General features: G+C 53.7%; 1 protein-coding gene across 1 annotated transcript in view; it reads right to left on the reverse strand.

Annotated features, from left to right (window-relative positions):
- The window catches only part of BICRA (BRD4 interacting chromatin remodeling complex associated protein), a 29213-nt gene extending 10074 nt beyond the window's left edge, over nucleotides 1–19139 (reverse strand). Inside the window, 5 exon segments of the mRNA XM_039466705.2 lie at nucleotides 9936–10112; nucleotides 10768–12723; nucleotides 15765–15830; nucleotides 17893–17935; nucleotides 18041–19139. Coding sequence (XP_039322639.2) covers nucleotides 9936–10112; nucleotides 10768–12723; nucleotides 15765–15830; nucleotides 17893–17935; nucleotides 18041–18081 — 2283 coding nt within the window. The 5' untranslated portion in view covers nucleotides 18082–19139.
- Nucleotides 19140–21552: the final 2413 nt, after the last annotated feature.

The raw sequence follows: 21552 nt of genomic DNA on the forward strand, positions 1-21552 counted from the left end.
TACACCCTAGTAACAGCTCATGCTGATCTAACACGGATGGCTGGCCTCCCGCACGCATTCGTGTGATCTCTTCCTAGCCCTGAGAGCAGTGGCAACACTGGACCCGTTTCACAGATGAGACACTGAGGCCAAGGAGCCAAAACTGGTCCAGACCCTCCAGGTGGGGGAAGGCGGAACTGAAGCCTTTACACAGCTCAGTGACTTCTGAGTGGTTTCTCAAAGCTGACTGAGCTCAGAGGGCTCCGGGGACCCGGCCAGGACAGCCAGCACCCCCACACTCCAAAGCTGGGGATCTCAGCATGACATCAGACTCACCACCAGCTTCAGCCTCTAAGTCCCAGGGCCCTTTCAGCATCCCTTCCAAGCTGGGCCCTGAGTAACTTCTGGCAATTAAAGAACCAAACTGACCCAATCAATCAATCAATCAATCAATCCAGACATCTGAAAGGTTTGCCACCTCTAAGAAGGGATCAGAGGGGCAGCCCCTGGCGCTATGTGCAGCTGGTTGGGAGGCCCCCTGGACCATCCCGCTGGGAGGCAGCTTGGTCCGGGGACTCTGACAGGCTCACGACTTTGACCTGGAAGTTCCCCCTCCAGGAATCTGTGATAGAGTATTAAAGTAGTCGCTCGTGGAGATACCCACTGTGGGAGTATTTACAATAGAGGAAAAGGGGAATTGACTCAGGTGACCAATGGCAGGTGTGTCGCTGAGTGAGCAGGGGAAGAGAGCTGGCCCACCTGACAGGTTCCAAGGGCTCAGGGGGTGGTCTGCACACAGCGGCACTCCGACGACACATGAAAACCGACAGGAATGCATTACAGGATCCCTGGGCAACTGGCTAAATCGGATTATGGACAGTGGATTTCACAACAGTCTCGTGTCAATGCTGTCTGCTTTATTTCTTCACCGTATGATGGTTAAGAGAATGTCCTTGTTCTCAGGGCTGAAATATTACACTAAAACAGGGGTAGGCTGGCCGCGGTGGCTCACTGCAGCCCAGGAGTTCAAGACCAACCTGGTCAACACGGTGAAACCCGGTCTCTACTAAAAACCCAAAAATTAGCTAGGCGTGGTGGCGGGCTCCTATAATCCCAGCTATTCTGGAGGCTGAGGCAGAACTGCTTGAACCCAGGAGGCAGAGGTTACAGTGAGCTAAGATTGCACCACTGCACTCCAACCTGGGTGACAGAGTGAGACTCTGACTCAAAAATAAATAAATAAATAAATAAACAGATAAATAAAAAATAAACAGATAAAATATTAAGGGGTAAATGGGTATGATGGCTGCAACTTACTTATGTACTCTCAACTGACTCAGACAAAAATATACACAGATCAAGGGCGCTAAGGTCGAGGCAAATGCAGCAAAAGGCTGATCATGGGTAGATGTGTGAGGCGGCCACCACCAATCCCCACCTTCTTGTATTCAGCCCCCTCCCACTGTTTGTCTTTGTGGCCAATAGAATTTGGCGGAAGTGATCACATGACACTTCCAAGATTAGTTATAAAAGGCCTGCAGCTCCCATCCTGAGCCTTCTCATCTGTTTCTATTGGGTCACTCACTTTGCAGGTAAGCCAACCTCTCCGTGTCATGTGCTTCCCCTTGGAGAGCCCTCGCAGGGAACAACTGAGGCCTCCTGACAACAGCCACACAAGTGAGCATGGGAGCAGGTTCTCTGGATCAGTGGGACCTTCAGATGACCACAGCCCCAGCTGACATCATGACTATAACCTCATGGGAGATCCAGAGCTAGAACCTCCTAACTTCCAGCTTCCTGATGCTTAGAGACAGTGTGAAATATGTGAATGCCTGCTGTTTTAAGCTGCTGAGTTTTGGGGGCAATTTACTGCATAGCAATAGATAACTAATACATTTTGTTAAGGAGTAAAGAACTCCCATGAGCTCTTTGTACTAGTCCTGAAACTTTTTATGTATTTGAAGTCATTTAAACATAAAAAGCTTAAAGATACCAAAACATTAAAAAATTTTAATCTCATTCTCATCAAAAGTACACACACACACACACACACACACACACACTCCCCCCACAACTTAAGTCATATGCCAAATGACTTGCTGGGGAAAATACCTGCAACTCCTGGCACAAAGTTATCCTCTCTCATATATAAAGAGCCTCTAGAAATCACTAAGAATTACAACTGGTGAGAAAAAGGGGCAAATGATATGATCAGACAGCACACGGAAAAGGAAACACAAAAGGCTTAAGTATTTCCAGAGCTGCTCAACCTCATTTGAAATAAGAGAAATGCACAGCAAAACACACACTAGGGCACTATTTTCACCGTAGGGCATTATTTTTCACCCTAGGGTACTGTTTTTCACCCACTGCATTAGGAATAAACCCTCTGTCTAGTCAAGACACTTGCATATACTACCCGTGGAGGTCTAAACGGGCACAATTTGCTACAACTCCAGAGGAATGCAATTCAGCAGTAGCTATCCAAATTATAAATGCACATTTGCTTTAGTCCAGCAAACAGACCTGCACATGTGAGAAATAACAGGTGAACAAGTAGGCCGTGCACGGGGGCTCACACCTGCAATCTCAGCACTTTGGGAGGCTCAGGCGAGCAGATCACCTGAGGCCAGGATTCGAGACCAGCCTGGCCAACATGGTGAAACCCAGTCTCTGCTAAAAATACAAAAACCAGATGAACACGGTGGTGCGTGCCTGTAATCCCAGCTACTTGGGAGGCTAAGGCAGGAGAACTGCTTGAACCTGGGAAGCAGAGGTTGCAGTGAGCCAAGGTCATACCACTGCACTCCAGCCTGGGCAAAAAGAGCAAAACTTTGCCTCAGAAACAAAAATAAAACAGGTGAGCAAGTTGTTTGCTGCAGCTTTGTGTAGAATGCCAAAATCTGGATGTGGTCTAACATGCGTCAATATGGCATTTCCTGGGGACGTGAACTGTGGCGCTTCTGTACAAAGGATACTTCAAGACTACCACAGAGAACAGGCGAACTCTCTGTTACTGCCACAGTGAATACATAATGAGCTCCCTTTTGGGTACAAATGGGAGAGAAATGTAACCCATATTTGCACTGGATTGTATATATACAAAGGACTGTAAAGGGATACAAAAATTAGGCCAGGTGGCCAGGCGTAGTGGCTCATACCTGCAATCCCAGTACTTTGGGAGGCTAAGGCAAGCAGATCACCTGAGGTTGGGAGTTCAAGACCAGCCTGGCCAACATGGCGAAACCCCGTCTCTACTAAAAATAGAAAAATTAGCTGGGCTTGGTGGTGTGTAATCCCAGCTACTCCAGAGGTGGAGGCAGGGAGAACTGCTTGAACCTGGGAAATGGAGGTTGCAGTGAGCCGAGATTTTGCCACTGCACTCCATCCCGGGCGACAGAGCAAGACTCCATCTCAAAAAAAGAAAAAAAAAAAAATTAGGCCAGATTCAGTGGCTCATGCCTGTAATCCTAGCACTCTGGGAGGCTAAGGCAGGAGGAATGCTTGAGCCCAGGAATTCAAGACCAGCCTGGGCAATAGAGCAAGATCTCATCACTACAAAAATAAAAAAAAAAAAGATTAGCCAGGCATGGTGGTGCACACCTGTAGATCCAGGTTCACAGGAGGCTGAGGCAGGAAGACTGCTTGAGCCCGGAAGTTTGAGGCAGTAGGGAATTGTGTAGCTGTGTCTGCACCACTGCAATCCAGGCTGGGCAACAGAGCAAGATCCTATCTCTAAAAACAAAAAAAGTTAAAAAAAATTTTTTTTGGATGATTATACCATGTGAATAAAACACTGTATTTAAAAAATGTTTTAAATAAAATTGGGGTGGCGGGGGCAGGGGGCTAAACACAAAGTCCATACGAAAATGCTGCTTCTTCTACAATAGTTATCTTAGAAAAAACAAAGTTAGGCCTGGCATGGTGGCTCAAGCCTATAATCCTAGCACTTTGGGAGGCCGAGGTGATGGATCACTTGAGGTCAGGAGTTCAAGACCAACCTGGCCAACATGGTAAAACCTTGTCTCTCTAAAAATACCAAAGTTAGCCGGGCATGGTGGCATATGCCTGTAATCCAAGTTACCTGGGAGGCTGAGGCAGGAGGATTGCCTCAATCCCAGAGGCGAAGGTTGCAGTGAGTAGAGATCATGCCACTGCACTCCAGCCCAGGTGACAGAGAGAGATGCTGTCTCAAAAACAAAAAAGCAAAACAAAACACAAGAAAAAAATGAAAAGAAAAAAAAATTTTACCAGCTGCTTGCACAATTACATGTGACATATTTTTCTTCTTTGTTCTTTTTTATTTTTTTGAGACAGAGTCTTGCTCTGTCGCCAGGTGCCAGGCTGGAGTGCAGTGGTGCGATCTCGGCTCACTGCAACCTTTGCCTCCCAGGTTCAAGTGATTCTCCTGCCTGAGCCTCTCGAGCAGCTGGGACTACAGGTGTGTGCCACCACGCCCAGTTGATTTTTGTATTTTAGTAGAGATGGGGTTTCACAATGTTGGCCAGGATGGTCTCAATCTCTTGACCTCGTGATCTGCCTGCCTTGGCCTCCCAAAGTGCTGGGATTACAGCGTGAGCCACAGCGCCCAGCCTCTTCTTTGTTCTTTTCTGTATTTTCTACTTTCTCTACGTGAGCATAAAATTATTATTATTATTGGGTCTTCAACTGCTGGGCTCAAGTGATCCCCCCACCTTAGCCTCCCAAAGCAAAAAAGCTACCAAATGAGTGGACTGTTCACGAATAGATTCCTTCCCTCCCTCTCTCTCTCCCTTCCTTCCTCTTTCTCTTTCTTTTTTTCAGAAATGAGGTCTTGCTATGTTGCCCGGGCTGGCCTCAAACTCCTGGGCTCAAGGAATCCTCCTGCCTCAGCCTCCCTCCTGAGTAGCTGGGACTACAGGCATGAGGCACCGCGCCCAGCTTAAAAGAGATTTCAAGAGCCCCCTGTGGAGACGGCAAGATGCTCAGCTTCACGCACCACGAGAGAAAACACAGGGAGTGTGTTACTTTCCAGCCTGGCGAAGAGCAGGCGGGCTGCAAATCTGGCACATCAGTAAAGCTGCAGGACCAGGCGGAGCCGTCACTGGCATGAACCTTTTCGAAAAGGTTTAGCACTTTCCATAAAACGGCTGCAAAGCTTATCCCTTGCATCTGGCAATTCTATTTCTAGAAATTTACCCTGCAAGTATTTTCACACCTGTATGGGAAGCATGGGTGTGAGATTTTTTTTTTTTTTTTTTTTTTTGAGGCGGAGTCTCACTCTGTCGCCCAGGCAAGAGTGCAGGGGTGCGATCTCGGCTCACTGCAACGCCATCCTGGCTCACTACAACCTCTGCTTCCCAGGTTCAAGTGATTCTCCTGCCTCAGCCTCCAAAGTAGCTGGGACTACAGGCGCCTGTCACCACACCCAGCTGATTTTTGTATTTTTAGTAGAGACAGGGTTTCACCATGTTGGCCAGGCTGGTTTCAAACTCCTGACTTCAAGTGATCGCCCGCCTCGACCTCCCAAAGTGCTGGGATTACAGGTGTGAGCCACCGTGCTCATCCAAGAATATCTTACAGGAGTGTTGGTTGTAAATGGTGACAACCCCCCTGAAGTATTCCTGAAAAGGGGACTGAATAAAGAAATCAAGGTGTGTCCATATCACAAAACACAATAAAGATATCAAAAGAAAGATGCAAACTACAGCCCACAAGCTAAGAATAGTTTTTACATTTTTAAATAGTTGAAGAAAAAATCATAAGTACTATTTTGTGACTTGCGAAAATTACATGAAATTCAAATTTCAGTGTCCTTAAATAAAGTTTTATTGGAACATTCCCGTGCTCCTTCATTTACATACGGTCTGTGGCTGCTTTTGCACTATAATGACAGAGACCATATGGCCCACAAAAGCCTGAAACGTTTACTCTTGCCTCTTTATAGAAAGTTGCCTGGAAAAATAAACAAGTGAATAAAAATCAAATAAGCAAAAACAAAGTTTGCCTGGCTTCGTTCCCTTCATTGCTCTTTCAAAATGCCCAACTCTGTTCTCAAACATCCTAATGTTAATATACGTCTATCAATTTACAGATACTAGTTTATTTAACCCTCACAGCTCTACACAGTAGCCGCTGTTCCTATCATTCTCATTCTGCAGGTAGACACCACAGCCTAACAGAGACGAGAGCAGCTTGCCGAAGGTCACAGAGCCTGCAAGTGGCCAAGTCCTAACTCCCACATCACAACAATCCTCCCCGATGGTGTTTACAAAAACAAAACCAAAAAGAAAAAATCCCTGCACGCAGTACCCACTGGTAATGGCTCAAGTCACCTTAGGGGATTGTGACCAGCACTTAAAAAAAAACAGTGGAGGCTGAGCAAGGTGACTCATGCCTGTAATCTCAGTACTTTGGGAGGCCAAGGTGATCACCTGAGGTCAGGAGTTCGAGACCACCCTGGGCAACATGGTGAAACCCTGTCTCTACTAAAGGTGCAAAAATAAGCTTGGTGTGGTGGCGCGTGCCTGCAATCCCAGCTACTTGAGAAGCTGAGGCAGGAGAATCACTTGGACCTGGGAGGTGGAGGTTGCAGTAAGCTGAGATTGTGCCACTGCACTCCAGCCTGGGCGACAGAGGGAGGGAGACTCCATCCCCCCCAGCCCAAAAACACCAGTGGAAACAGAATAGAAAATATTGATGTGTATCACACATTGTAATGATAGGCGTTAGCTCATGACACTTGTGTTTCAGTGATATGTGTATATATACAAATACATATATGTATGCAGGTCCTGGGTGTCGACATACAATGGAGTTCTCGTGCTGGGCGCAGTGGCTCACCCCTGTAATCCCAGAATTTGGAAGGCCGAGGCAGGTGGATCACCTGAAGTCAGGAATTCAAGACCGGCCTGGCCAAAAAAAAGCCCATCTCTACTAAAAACACAAAAATTAGCTGTATGTGGTGTGCACGCTTGTAGTCCCAGCTACTCAGGAGGCTGAGGCAGGAGAATCACTTGAACCTGAGAGGTGGAGGTTGCAGTGAGCCGAGATCATGTCATTGCACTCCAGCCTGGGTGACAGTGTAAAAAAAAAAAAAAAAAAGGAATTCTTTTTACTTCAGCCTCCCAAGTAGCTGGGATTACAGGCACGAGCCACCATGCCCAGCTAATTTTTGTATTTTTTAGTAGAGACAGGGTTTTACCATGTTGGCCAGTCTGGTCTTGAACTCCTGACCTCGTGAGCCTCCCGCCTTGGCTCAAGCCACCGTGCCCGGCCAAAATAAAGAATTCTTATCCCAGGTGGTGGGTCAAGCGAAAAACAGGTCAGAGAGCCAGTGCTCCGAGACGTGCTGCTAAGTAAGGAAAGCCAGACACAGGCCAGAGGCTTTGTGCTTCTGTTTATGTTAACACAAAGGGAAAATGTGCATGCGTGAGCATGCACACACACACAAATGTGCACACACACACTGTCAAATCCACCTGGGTCCAGAAAGCACAGAGTTCCGAGTGCAAGGGGTGGAATTCGGACAGTAAGGGAACCACTATTCTTACTAATGACAACAATCTCCCAGACTGAGAACTGCTATTCTGTGCATTCCTGCATATGCACAGGATGGCGGCTCTCAGTCTGGATGACTCTGTCCTCACCAGGAGACACTTGGCTGATCACCCAGTCACATACCCACCCAAGCCATCCATCTATCCGTCCGTTCAGCCATCCATCTGTCCATCGCTTGCCCACCCAGCAAACATGCACCGACCACCTTCTGCCACGCGGGGCACTGCTGCAGGTACAGCTACTGTGGAGGGCCCTACCTTGTGTCTCCCCGCCTGTGTGTGTGTCCCCGAAGGATCGGCTAACCTTCCTTCTCAAAGGTCATCCACATAGTCAAGCCAGTGGCTCACCCCTGTAATCCCAGCCCTGTGAGAGGCCAAGTTGGGAGGATTACTGAGCCCTGGAGTTTGAGACTAGCCTGGGCAACATAGTGAGATCCCATCTCTCCCTCCCCCCAGAAAATAAAAAATTAGCTGGGCGTGGTGGCACGCGCCTGTAGTCCCACCTACTTCAGAGGCTGAGGTGGGGAGATGATTTGAGCATGGGAGGCGGAGGCTGCAGGTGCAGAGATTGCACCATTGCACTCTAGCGTGGGCCACAGAGCCAGACCCTGTCTCCAAAAAAGGAAGCTGAGCTATAGCATCACTGCTGCAACTGCTAACTGTTCACTCATGCCGGCTCCGTGCAGCACCGTCGTGTGAGGTCACCGGCCTTATTCCCATTTTACATGCATAAACCATGCCTCAGAGAGCTCCGCCAAGCACAGCTGGATTCACACCCAGGTCTGGCTTGCTCAAGCTCCCAGGGTTTTCATCCAGGCCCTAGCATTTGCCAGATGGATAACCTTGGCAAGTGAATTAATCTCCCTGTGCCTCTATTTCCTCACCTGCAAAATGAGATGATACCACCGACCTGGTGGAGGGTGTGAGGTTTAAACGAGAGTGCCAGGCCGCCTGCGGTGGCTCACGCCTATAATCACTCTGGGAGGCCGAGGCCAGCGGATCATGAAGTGAGGAGGTAAGAGACCATCCTGACTAACACGGTGAAGCCCCATCTCTACTGAAAACACAAAAAGTTAGCTGGGCATGGTGGCGCGAGTGCCTGTAATCGCAGCTACTCAGAAGGCTGAGGAAGGAGAATCTTGAACCCGGGAGGTGGAGGTTGCAGTGAGCTGAGATCACACCACTGCACTCCAGCCTAGCGGAAGAGCAAGACTCCATCTCAAAACCAACCAACCAACCAACCAGATACAATTTTTCAGCTATCTAGACTAGCCAAGTTCAGCACATGGTGAGGCAGTGGGGAAAAAGGCACATTCATATATTGCTGATAAAGGTTTTAAACCCATTTATAATTGCCATATCTGTCAGAGATAAAAATGCTATGCCTTTAGAGCCAGCAAATTCCTTCTGAAGAACTTATCTTACAAAACAACATACATACAGAGATTTTCTCTATAGCCTTGTTCACAATAGCTAAAGATCAGAAGTGACCTAAAAGCCCAACAACAATCTAGATTGGCTACATAAGTAACAGTACATGCCCACAGTTAAATACTACACAGTCATATAAGAGCATGAAGAATGGGGCCAGATACGGTGGCTCATGCCTGTAATCCCAGCACTTTGGGAGGCTGAGGCAGGTGGATCACTTGAGGTCAGGACTTCGAGACCAGCTTGGGCAACATGGTGAAACCCCCTTTCTACTAAAAATACAAAAATTAGCCTGGCATGGTGGCAGGCACAAGTAGTCCCAGCTACTTGGGAAGCTGAGGCAGGAGAATCACTTGAACCCGGGAGGTGGAGGCTGCAGTGAGCTGAGATCACGCCACTGCACTCCAGCTTGGGCAACGGAGGGAGACTCCGTCTCAAAAAAAAAAAAAAAAAAAAAAAAAAAGAGAGAGAGAGAGAGAGAGAGAATGAAGAATGGCTCCAAGATCAATTTTTTTAAATAATAAAAGATACAATACTGCAGGCAGAGGATGGTACCCTTTTTGTGAAAACTGAAGAGAAGAATCCATATTTGATTCCCTTCTCGCATTTGTCCAGATAACAAATGCAAGAAAACCACCACGGAAGGACAGGGACTTCTGGTTCAGGAGAGGTGGGCTTTCCCCTGTGCACCTTTCTGTACCTCTGAAATGTGAATTATCTGAATGCATCACACATTCAGATGTGACAACTAGAATTTCAGGAAATAACAGTGTGTGTCTTGTATTCCTGTAGAGTGTGGGCTCCCCCAGGGCCGGCCCTGTTCTCAAGCAACCATGATTGTTGGGAAACACTTGGGTGAAGGAGAGCTCTGTGTTCCACATCAGCAGGACAGAGATGCAGGCAGGGCAGAGAGCAGGAGCGGGAGAGCGGGCAGGAGGGGCGAGGCTGGGTCTGTGCTGCGGACATAGGCTGCTGGGGTCCCTCTACCTGGGGGGTCGGAGCCGGGGAAGCCTGGCCGTCGGGAGCCTGATGGCCGAGGCCAGCTCCTTTGGCGACGGGGGTGGCCGGGGCTGGGTCTTGGGCGGGAGGCGGGGCGCTGACTATGACCGAGGCAGGCACGGAGAGGTGGGGGCCCTCTGCGGAGAGGGGCTGCTGGCTCCTCTCCTGCAACGGGCAGCCCACACAGGGTCAGAAGGCTGCCCCTACGGGCCCTCAACCTCCCCACCCGAGACCCCTGCCCCTGCTGATGTTCCCAAGGCTCCAGAGGATGGGGTGGTGGGCAGCCAGGTGGGCGAGGAGGTGCCAGGCACAGAGGCCATGGAGGCCGGAACCCAGGCCGCCCGCTCCGTTCTAAGCTCCCGTTGGCCCCTCTGCCAGCTCCACCTTGCCCTGCCTCTCTCCTGCCCCACCTGCCTGTCCGTCAGTCCCCAACTCGTCCACTTCCTCTCTGAGATCCCTCTCCTTGCCTGGCAGCAGGCCAGCCAGTGCCTGTTCTTCTCTGTCCGTCCGTCCCCGGTCCCTCCCCCCGTCTGTCTGTCTGCCGGTCCCTCTCCTTGTCTGTCTGTCCAACAGTCCGTCCAGCTGACTAATGAGTTGTCCTGCCCCTCATCTGTCAGCCAGCCAGCCTGCCAATCCATCTTCCTGCCAGTTCGGCCATCTGGCCTCCTCTTAGCGGCCACCTATGCCATGACTGAGACCCTCCCCCTTGGCTGCCACAGTGCCAACCACTTTTGGATCTTGGGCCCTCGCCCCAGGGCCCTTCCTCCTCCCAAACCCGCCGCCTCCTCTGGCACTTGCTTCCCTGCCCCGCCCTGCTTACCTGGGGCAGGAACATCTGCAGGGAGTCCTGAGTGAGGATGGCCGTGGGGGCGGCAGAGGGCGGCTGCCCCAGGACGATCTTCTCCGGGCTAGATGCCAGGCCAGGGCTGGGCTGGGGGGTGGTGGCCTGAGGCGGAGCGGCCGCCTGCGGGGTGGGGGCCTGCGGGGTCTGCTGTGCCTGCGGCTGCTGGAGACCCAGGGGCAGGGGCGTGCTGACCGCGGGGGGCGCCTGGGGGGCAGGCTGCACGGTGAGGACCGGAGCGGCCTCCCCAGTGGCGGCGGCAGGGGTGGTCGGCTGCACCAGGCCGTCAGGGGTGTTGAGCATGGCCACGGCGCTGGGTGGCAAGGTGACCCCCTGGAGGACTGTGGTGGCGGCTGGCCCAGCGGGAGCTGGCTGGCTTTGCGTGGGCAGGCTGCCCGCAGCCAGTGATACGGGCATCTGGAAGAGTGCGGGCTGGCCCACCTGGATGGGGGCGGCGGAGAGGATGTGTGCGCTGTGAGCCCCGGAGTGGGGTGCCAATACGGGGCCCAGGCTCAGCGGGCCTGCCAGGTTCTGGTTGGTGAGGATGGGGTTCGCGATGAGCTGTCCTCCCGTGTGGGGGGCAGCGGCCGCCAGGATCTGCCCGCCCACGTTGGCCGGCAGGGCTGAGAGCGACTGTGGTAGCTGGACCGCGGGTGCGCCGGGCAGCAGGAACTGGTTCTGGCCCGGCAGCATGTGCTGGGCGGGGATGACGATGCTGCTGCCCTGGTTCAGGAGGTGGACGCTCATGGGCTTGCTCAGGGCCCCGGGTGGCTGCGGCGGGGCCGCACCCGTGGTGGTGGCCGGCGGCTGCTTGAAGACGTTCGCCTGCAGCGCGGGCGCGGGGAAGCCCGACAGCACCACGTTCTGGCCGGCCTTCCCCGCCGCCATGAACGTCAGGTTCTGCGGAGCCTTGGGCTGCTGCGGGAGCGTCCCTGGCTCGCCCTGGATGGTGAGCGTGGCGCCCGCGGGCGCGAACGGCTTGGGTGTCAGCTGGTAGAGCTTGGGGGGTAGCACCCCCGCGGGCTTGGGCTGGATGGGCGTGGGCGTGCGATGCAGGATCACGTTGGGCGCCGGGACCAGTGGCGAGGAACCCAGGCCCGGGGCTACCGCCAGCGGCTGTCCCGAGGGCGCCCCACTGGATGCCGAGGCGGCCCCCGCGCCTCCAAACACAGAGTTCCCGTTGAGCGTGGTGGCCACAGCGGCCGGGAGGTTCTTTTGGATGACCAGGCCAGCCCCCTGCGGTGAGACGCCGGCCGACGCCAGGGTCACGGGCTCCGAGGGGCCAGCTGCTGAGGCCAGGTAGCCGCTGACGGGCACCTGCTTGGCCAGGAGCTGGGAGGTGGGCGTGTTGAGCGCCATGACGGGCTGGCCCACCACCTGGATGGGCGCCAGGCCCAGCGTGGCCGCCGTGGCGCCCCCAGGGCTGCCATTGGGCAGACCCTGGAGGCCCGGGATGGGCTGCAGGGTCACGTTGCCCAGGCCCACAGGCTGCAGGAAGGGCTGGACGCTCAGGGCCTTGTTGACCACGTCCTGGGGTGGCACCAGGGCCTGGTGGGTCAGCACAGTGGATGGGGCCTGCAGCCCTAGGAGGTCGGTGCTGCCCGGGAAGAGGGCTTGGGGCCCCGCAGCCACGGCTGCCGCCCCTCCAGCGCCTGTCGGGCCCGCCCCACCATCCGCAGGCTGCAGGGTGGGCAGCTGGAAGGGACCCAGGTCCAGCTCGGCCTCGGCCTCCAGCGTCTGCTCTGTGATGTTGGCCTCTTGGAGGCTCTGCTGGAGGATGTCACAGGGCTGGTCAGCGCCCCCACCGCCCCCGCCGCCGCCCCCTGTCGCAGGAGAGCCCAGGATGTCATCTTCCAGGAAGTCTAGGTCCACACTGGGGGCCGGCTGGTTGGGCTCTGGGTTTAGGTGGTTGCCAGAAGCTTCTTGCACATGGAGCTGGAGGCCACGAAAGATGGGAAGGAAAAAGCTGAGGTTAGCAAGGGGCTAGGCTCAGGCCACCGCTGTGGCAAAGAATGCTCAGGTTGACAGGGCAGCCATGTTCAAGAAAGAACATTCCTGCCTGGCAGGGTGGCTAGCGCTTGTAATCTCAGCACTTTGGGAAACAGGTAGGAAGATGGCTTGAGCCCAGGAGTTCGAGACCAGCCTGGGCAACACAGTGAGTCCCTGTCTCTGTAAAAAAAATTTAAAAAAAGAAAAATTAGCCAGGCGTGGTAGCATGTGCCTGTGGTCCTAGCTACGTGGGAGGCTGAGATGGGAGGATCACTAAAGCCCAGGAATTTGAGGTTGCATAGTGGAGCTAGGTGCACACCATGACCCTTTAGCCTGCGCGACAGGGCAAGACTCTGTCTACAAAAATAAGAAAGAAAGAAAGAAAAAAGAACATTCCATCTGCAAGTGGCTGGACCCGGGATCAAATCCCAGCTCTGCCTAGGGCTTGATCTGACCTCAGTTTCTCCATCTGTAACCCTCAGTAAAATGTAATTTAAAAAACTATTGTTAGCCAGGTACAGTGACTCACGCCTGTAATCCCAGCACTTCGGGAGGCTGAGGCAGGTGGATCACTTGAGGCCAGGAGTTTGAGACCAGCCTGGCCAGCATGGTGAAACCCCATCTCTACTAAAAACACAAAAACTAGCTGGGTGTGGTGGCTCACACCTGCAGCCCCAGCTACTTGGGAGGCTGAGGCAGGAGAATGGCTTGAACCCAGGAGGTGGAGGCTGTAATGAGCTGAGATCCTGCCACTGCACTCCAGCCTGGGCAACAGAGCGAGACTCCATCTCGAAAAAACAAAACAGAAATAAATAAAAACAAGCAACTATGTTTAAATGGTCATACGGGCCTATAACACTTACCCGTCATTACAAAACCTGAAAAGCTCTAAGAACTGAGACTGTTTTCATAGCTCTTTTGGCAGCAAAACCTGACCAGAACTAACACGGCACTTTAGGTGGGATCCATCTATCCACACGATGTGGCTTCGTAAGTCTGGCCACCGAGAGGCAAGCGTGTGACATTACAGACACAACACACCTGGTACCACTTTTCCAGAATTTGAGAAATTCGAAATTCCGAAACATGCCTGGCCCTAAAAGTTTCCTACAAACAGTCGTAGTTCTGGTGGAGTCAAGCTCACATCGGCAGTGAGCAGCTCCCATCTGTGACCTTTCATGCCACCCGCACTGTGAGCTCAATGCTTTTTAAGTGCTTTTCATGCTAGCCTGAACTGCAACCCAGCACACGCATGGAAAAATGTCCGCTTGCATATGTGTGGAAAGCCCCACAAGCAATACTTATGATACGGCAGTTTGTTTGTTTTGTGACGGAGTCACGCTCTGTCACCCAGGCTGGAGTGCAATGGTGCTATCTCCGCTCACTGCAATCTCCGCTTCCCAGGTTCAAGCAATTCTCTTGCCTCAGCCTCCCAAATAGCTGGGACTACAGACACGTGCCACCAGGCCCAGCTGATTTTTTGTATTTTTAGTAGAGATGAGGTTTCACCATGTTGGCCAGGAGGATCTCGATCTGACCTCGTGATCTGCCCGCCTTGGCCTCCCAAAGTGCTGGGATTACAGGCGTGAGCCACCATGCTTGGCAATACGGCAGTTGATCTCCACCAGTACCTGCCCAGATAACCCATCAAAACCCGCAGCTTCCAAGATTCTCAGTAAATCCACATGGAGGCCTCACAGTAGCACCTGCCACAAGAAGCATCATCTATCATCAGCACTGTCATTACTACTGTCCATTCTGTCGTTTTTGGTGACAGTCCCATGAGGCAGGTGCTGGTTCCTTCCTCATGCCACAGGTGAGGGTACTGCCTGGGTCAACCAGCGGTGGGTGGAGGGAATGGCAGGCAGATGGGGCTCTGGCTCGGCCTCTGACTGACTGAGGACCAGGCAGGCCACTGTGACCCCCTCATCTCTTATGTGCCACACGGCCACAGCCAACCTGCCCCCTGGGATGTGCCTATGAAAATTCACGGACGTCACCTTCAGAGAGTATTTAGAACCTGACTGCGGACCTCAGGGTATGTGAAAATGATGGTAACGGTAAGAAGTGTGATCACAAAATAGTAACAGGATCACCGCTGTTACTGGGCCTGCAAATGCATCAAGGTTATATAAATTATTGCATTTCCTCGCCATTTAAATTACGAAAGGTAAGCTATTTGGAAGATGATATCGTTGTGAGAACTAAATGAACACGACCATGAAGGCCTGTCACAGGATAAGTGTTTAGGGAGTGAGTGTGATGGTGATGAAGAGGGAAGGTGGGGAGCGTGAGGAGGCGGAAGGAGGAAGGCGAGGCAGGGAGAAGGGAGGCTGAAGGAAAAGGAGGGGGAGGAAAAGGTAAGGGCGGGGAAGGCAGCAGCAGAAGAGGGAGAAAGCGGAAGGGGTGGCCACCGTGGTGTGGACAACTGGCACTTTGTCATGGGACCGGCACAGTCAGGCACACAGTAGGTGCTCAAAAAATGTCCTCTGCCTTGCCCGCTCCGGGCTTTGCTCAGCAGCTGTCTTGACTGTCCAGGTGAAGACTAAAGCCTGCAGGTAACAAGGCCCCTCCCCTAGGTCACACCCTGCCATGGCTGAGGTGGACAGGACCCCAGGCTCCTCCAGCCCCCTGCTCTCCAGAGCAGTGCCCCTGTTAGCCCTGCAACCCACATCCGCGTCAGCTCCCCAAAACTACTCTGCACCAGCTGCTCCAGGGCTCCAAGCCCTCGGGGACTCCCACCTCTTCCCCGAGGGGCCTGCAAGGCGCGGTCAGCCTTGCCCATGTTGGCCACCTCCAGGGTCCCCCAGCTCTACTCCGTTCTGCACTGCCAGGGTGGTCCAGCCACCCTCGGTGGCCCACCCCCTGCCCTCATCCCATCGACAGCCCTCAGGAGACGAGCCCAAGCCTCCCTTCTTGCCTCCAGGGCCCCCCTCCCACTGGCGGCCCCAGGAGCTCAAGTGATGACTGGGAGCCACGGCACTTACCCCAGGACCTTCATAGAAGGCACTTTGGGCCTCCCCAGGATTATCCAGGAGGTCATCACTGTCGAGCTGCAACAAGACCCACCCCATCCAAGGTCAAAGGTCAGCAGGGCAGGCCCATGCTCTGGGGCAGAAACCAATTTAGGGTCACTCGGGACAGAAAGACGACGGGTGGGATGGGAGAGGGCTGGGGGTATGGGAAACTCTGTCTGCCTGTCCCTGCCCCCCGGAAAGAGGCCCCAAAGCCAGGGGCTTGGGTGCCTGCCTAAAACCCAAGGCATCCGCAGCTCTGAGTCCTCGAGCCTGGCCTGCGAAGCTCTCCTGCCATGCCTGCCTTGAATTCCAAAACCTAGAAGCCAGCCTCCACGCCGCTGCCCAAGCTGTGCCCTGCCAGCAGCCCCAGTCTCTCCTGTAGCACAGCCTTCAGGAGTGGCTACCTGTGCAACCTCCTCCAACGGCTCCTGTCCCTCCTCACTGAGTACTCCTTTCCCAGGGCAGTCCGAGTGCCTGGCACGCCCACGATTGAGAAGCCGTGTGGTGCTGTCTCTGGAAGGGCAGAACCGTATCGGATTCCCAGCACCACCCTAGCACCCGCAACAGGCCCTGGCATCCACCTAAGTGCCCAGTGAATGTCTGGCCATGGCTGGGGCCTCCCTCATTTCTTGTTCCAGCTGGACATCTGTCTACAACCCCAACTTGGACATCCACCAGCACCACCTGGACTTCTGGAATCTTCCCCAAACTCCCAACCTCAGAAAATGGCACTAGAATCCACTCAGTTGCTCAAGCCGAAATCCAGAAGCCATGCTGGACACTCTGCCCCTCAGTATCAAATCCACCAGCAAGTCTAGTTGATGCTACCTCCCACATAGATCCCAAATACAGTGCCACACGCCCGCCCCACTGCCTACACCGTGGCCCAGGCCACCATCATCCTGCTGCCCGTGCCTTTGCTCTAAAAATTATTTGATACCTCTCCTCTTTCAAGAGGTGGAGCTCAATTCTCCTCCCTCTGAGTGCTGACCGGACTGAGTGGCTTCTAGTGAATACAGGGCGATGCAGGAAGAATGTGGGACTTTGGAGACTGGGTCATTAAGGGCACTGTGGGTTCTTCCTGTGTTCCCTCTCAGATCACTCGTTCGGGGGGAAGGCAGTTGCCATGCTGTGAGGACACTCAAGCAGCACTATGGAGAGGCCCGTGCGGTGAGGAACTGAGGCCTCCTGCCAACAGCCACAAGAATGAGTCCTGGTGGAAGCACATCTGCCAGCCCCAGTCAAGCCTTCGGATGACAGCAGCCCCAGTCCACAGCTTGCCGGCAGCCTCATGACAGTCCCTGAGCCTGAACCACCCAGCTAAGCTGCTCCCAGATTCTTGACCTGCGGACACCGCAAGAGCACTAACAAATGTTGAAGGCACTGCATGCTGGAATAATCTGTTACACAGCCACAGAGCTGCTCAGAGCTCAACAGACTTCCACTTTTCCTTATTTTGCTCCATTCTCTGGGGAGCAAAGCAAAAATGGCATTCTCCTGTTTAAAAGCCCATCAGAGCTGCCTGTCACATTCAGAATAAAAATAACAACTCCTCTATCAGGGGCTTCCAGGCCTGCATAACCTGGTGACTTTTCCCTATTGCAGTCTCACTTCCTACTAGCTTCCCCTTCAGTTTGGCCCCACCAGCCTCCTTCCTGTTCCTCAGCCACACCAAGCTCACTCCCACCTTTGAACCTGCTCTTCCCCTGCCGGGAGCACCTGGCCTGGACACCTCCCTGTGGTCATTCAGGTCTCCCCTTCACTACCTCCCCTGTGTGTCCCTCCCTGGCCACACTGTCTAAAGGAGGTTCTTTAAAACCTCTTTCATTGGGCAAATGACATTATTTTTTATCATAGTCTACATGGTACTTTTAGCCATCACCTTTATTAGTGACCGGTTTCTTTGTTTACCAAGGAGGTGTACACGGTAGGAGGACAGGGATTTACCATGAGTTTTGCTCAAGGGTGTAACTCCGGTGCCCGGTGTTAGAAGGCACAAGGAGATGGCCACTGCATCAAGGGGACGTCTCTCACTGCCCCTCACTCCCAGCTATACAGCCCCCACCAAGGGAACGCCGCTCCCTGTGCCAATGCTTACCTTCTCGGATCCATGCAAGAAGTCATTGAGGGCCTGTGGGTCACTGGAAGAGAAGAGGAAGAGACACTGAGGAGGTAAGGAGCTGGGGAGGGGAGGGGGGGAAGGGGGTTGAGACAGAGGGTTGGGGGGTAGGGAGCCTGTTACTCACCAAATCACGTCTAGTAAGCATCTCCCATCCTCATCATCCATCGCCACTGGATGGGGTGGGGTCAGGAAGAGGGCGAGGGAGACAAGGTTAGATTTTGGCAGCTTGCCTGGCCCCCTCCCTTCAGGGGAGCCCCCTGGAGGGGGTCAGAGTTTCTGTTCCCTTGAGTCCGTGGGGATAGATGGGGACAAGGAACACCTCCCAGGTGCCCTCCCAGCCAGGAACCCCTGACCAGGGACAGGGTCCTTTTCCTCCCTCTCCAACTCTCCCAGCCCCTGATGATGATATCACCTAAGACTAAGTGAGTCCTGACTGTCCTTCACACACACTGAGCTAGTCCTCAAGGTATCACAGGAGGGGCCCTGTGGCCTGTACTTTGCAGAGAACTGGAGGCACCAGGACGGTCATCCTCCGTCTCCCAGGAAGCAGGTGGCAGAGCCAGGCCTGGAACCTAGGAAGCCTGGCTCCCGAGCCTGCTCTTCACCACCCCACTGTCCTGTCTCTCTGGACATGGGGCGTGTGGTGAGAGTCTGCCCTACATATAAACGGGTGAAGGAGTAAGGGAGCCAGTGTGGGCAACGAGAAGGGCTTTGTGGCTCAAGGCTCTGGGTGGTCCTTGAAGATGTCTACAGTGTGTTACCAAAGAAGAGGAGGGTGGTGGGGAAACTGAGGCAGAAGCAAGGGAGACGGACTCATGAGGATGGGTGCTCTGAGTCAGAGAAGCCGCCGGGGCGAGGCTGAGCCCATGATCTGAATGATGAGGATGAGGATGGCTAACATCTGTCGAGCGCTCACTAGGTGCCAGGCACTGTCTGAGCGCTTCAGCGATGTTAGCTTGTGCCACCCCCACGGGGAAGGGATGGTTAGTCCCATCTGACACCAGAGGAAGCAGATGCTCTATGTATTTACCCATCCACCCTCCCATCCATCTAGCCTTCATCCCTTCAAACACCCCTCCTCCCTGCCTCCAAAACATCCTTTCACCCAACTTCCTACCACCCTCCAAAACATCCCTCCCTTCCCTGCCTCCATCCATCCATCCACCTCTTCATCCCTCCAGACATCCAACCACCCGTCCCCCCAAAGCTTCCTCCTTCCTCCCTCCAACTATCAGTCTCTTCTGCCCTCCACCCTCCCACCCATCCTCCATCCTCCCACCCATCCTCCATCCTCCCACCCGTCCTCCCACCCATCCTCCCACCCATCCTCCCACCCATCCTCCATCCTCCCACCCATCCTCCCACCCATCCTCCCACCCATCCTCCATCCTCCCACCCATCGCCCCGTCCTTCTATCCATCTACCTGCTCATACCTCCATCCTTCCAAGCTCCCATCCAACACCCCCTCCATCTCTTCCTGCACCCTCTGCTCACCTCTCCTCCCAATGACACACAAAATACACAATGGGAAAGAAGACCCCATCCTTGAATGGTGGGAATTTACAGCTCAGAACCATGGAGTGCGCCCTTACTCTCTTTTTCCCTTGGGGTAGGGGATCCCAAACCTCACTGATCATGTGACAACTGCCATGGGTCACCATCCCCACCCAAAAACCCCACCTATGAAATCTTACATGCACCCTCGGCTGGTTCACAGCCTCTCACCCCAACAGCACACTCTCAACTCCCCTAACGGGTGGCCTACTCGGCGCCACCCTCAGGTCCCCCATCCCCGATGCTGTTACGTAATGAAGAGCCCCGGCCAGGGACCTCCCACAGTGGGCTGGTGGGGAGACAGTATTTGCTGAATCATGCCGTGAAAAATCTGACGACACATGCACATTTCACGCCAAAACATGCATGTGGGTGAAAAATGTGACACATACTTTCCTGGGGTTCACAGATGCCCCTCCCTGCAGCACAGACACGCATGCATCCCTGGAGCCCCACATGCCAATTACTCTGCCACTCAGGGGCTGGCTGTGGGGACTGTCCCCAAGGAGGCTCCTCTTGCTACCTTAGAAAGCGGTGAGGATGTGCTCTCGCCTGCCCCATATCCCCTGTGGCCCCTCCAGGCTTCCTTCCCCGGTCTCACCACGTCCACGACCAAAGAGCCCCTTCCCTCCCCAACCCGCCCACAGAGGGCACGAAAAGGCATGGTCTGCAAAGAATCTGGAGAAGAGGGAAAAGGGGCGGGGAGGAAGATTTTGCCTGCAGCTAATGCAGAGGCAGGGGGATGGCCCAGGTGACCCAGGGGGCCCGGGTGGGAGAGGAAAGAGCCGGAGATGTTGCTTAGCTAGGCTCTGCCAGGAAGGAATGCTCCTTCCTCATCCAGGGGTCAGGGTGGGGCTGGGGAGGTGGAACGAGGGACAGCTGCCCCTCCAAGAACAGGGATGCTTTGCTGGTTACCTGCGCTACAAACGAATCATGAAGGGAAGGAGGGGCGTGTCCACTCCAGGTCTACGCGGGGCCCCCAGCTGGGGACTTGGAAAGAGTCCTCTTGGGGGCCAGCTGTGGAGAAAATGAGAGGCAGGCAGTGAGTAAATAAGTCAGAGAAAAGGAAAGAGACGTGGTCAGAGATGGACAGAGCTATGGAAGGCAGACAGGAGAGGGATGGACTAAGGAGGGATGAAAGAAAGATGGGCGGCTGAAACGGCCATATTCAAGTGAAGTTTAAAAACAGACACAAGTTTAAAATCACGCAACATGGTTGGTATGGTCGCTCACGCCTGTAAACCCAACACTTTGGGAGGCCGAGACGGGTGGATCATGAGCTCAAGAGCTCGAGACCAGCCTGTCCAACACTATGAAACGCCGTCTCCACTAAAAATACAAAAAATTAGCCAGGCATGGTGGCAGGTGCCTATAATCCCAGCTACTTGGGAGGCTGAGGCAGGAGAATTGCTTGAACCTGGGAGGCGGAGGTTGCGGTGAGCTGAGATCACGACACTGCACTCCAGCCTGGGCAACAGAGCAAGACTCCATCTCAAGAAAAAAACAAAAAGATACAAGTTTAAAATGACACAAAATGGCCAGCGTGGTGGCACATGCCTGTAAACCCAGTACTTTGGGAGGTTAAGGCAGGAGGATTGCTGGAGCCCAGGAGTTCAAGACCAGCCTGACTGGGCAACATAGGGAGATCTTGTCACTACAAAATGAAATTTTTTTTGGCTGGGCACGGTTTCTTGCCTATAGTCCCAGTTACTCGGGAGGCTGAGGCAGGAGGATCGCTTGCACCCAGAAGGTCAAGGATGCTGTGAGCTAGGATTGCGCCACTTCGCTCCAGCCTGGGCGACAGTGAGACCCTGTCTCAAAAAAAAAAAAAAAAAAAAAATTGGCCGGGCGCGGTGGCTCAAGCCTGTAATCCCAGCACTTTGGGAGGCCGAGGCGGGTGGATCACGAGGTCAAGAGATCGAGACCATCCTGGTCAACATGGTGAAACCCCGTCTCTACTAAGAATACAAAAAAAAAAATTAGCTGGGCGTGGTGGCGCGTGCCTGTAATCCCAGCTACTCAGGAGGCTGAGGCAGGAGAATTGCCTGAACCCGGGAGGCGGAGGTTGCGGTGAGCCGAGA

Source organism: Saimiri boliviensis, chromosome 14 (genome assembly GCF_048565385.1).
Source record: "Saimiri boliviensis isolate mSaiBol1 chromosome 14, mSaiBol1.pri, whole genome shotgun sequence".
Classification (NCBI taxonomy): Eukaryota; Metazoa; Chordata; class Mammalia; order Primates; family Cebidae; genus Saimiri; species Saimiri boliviensis.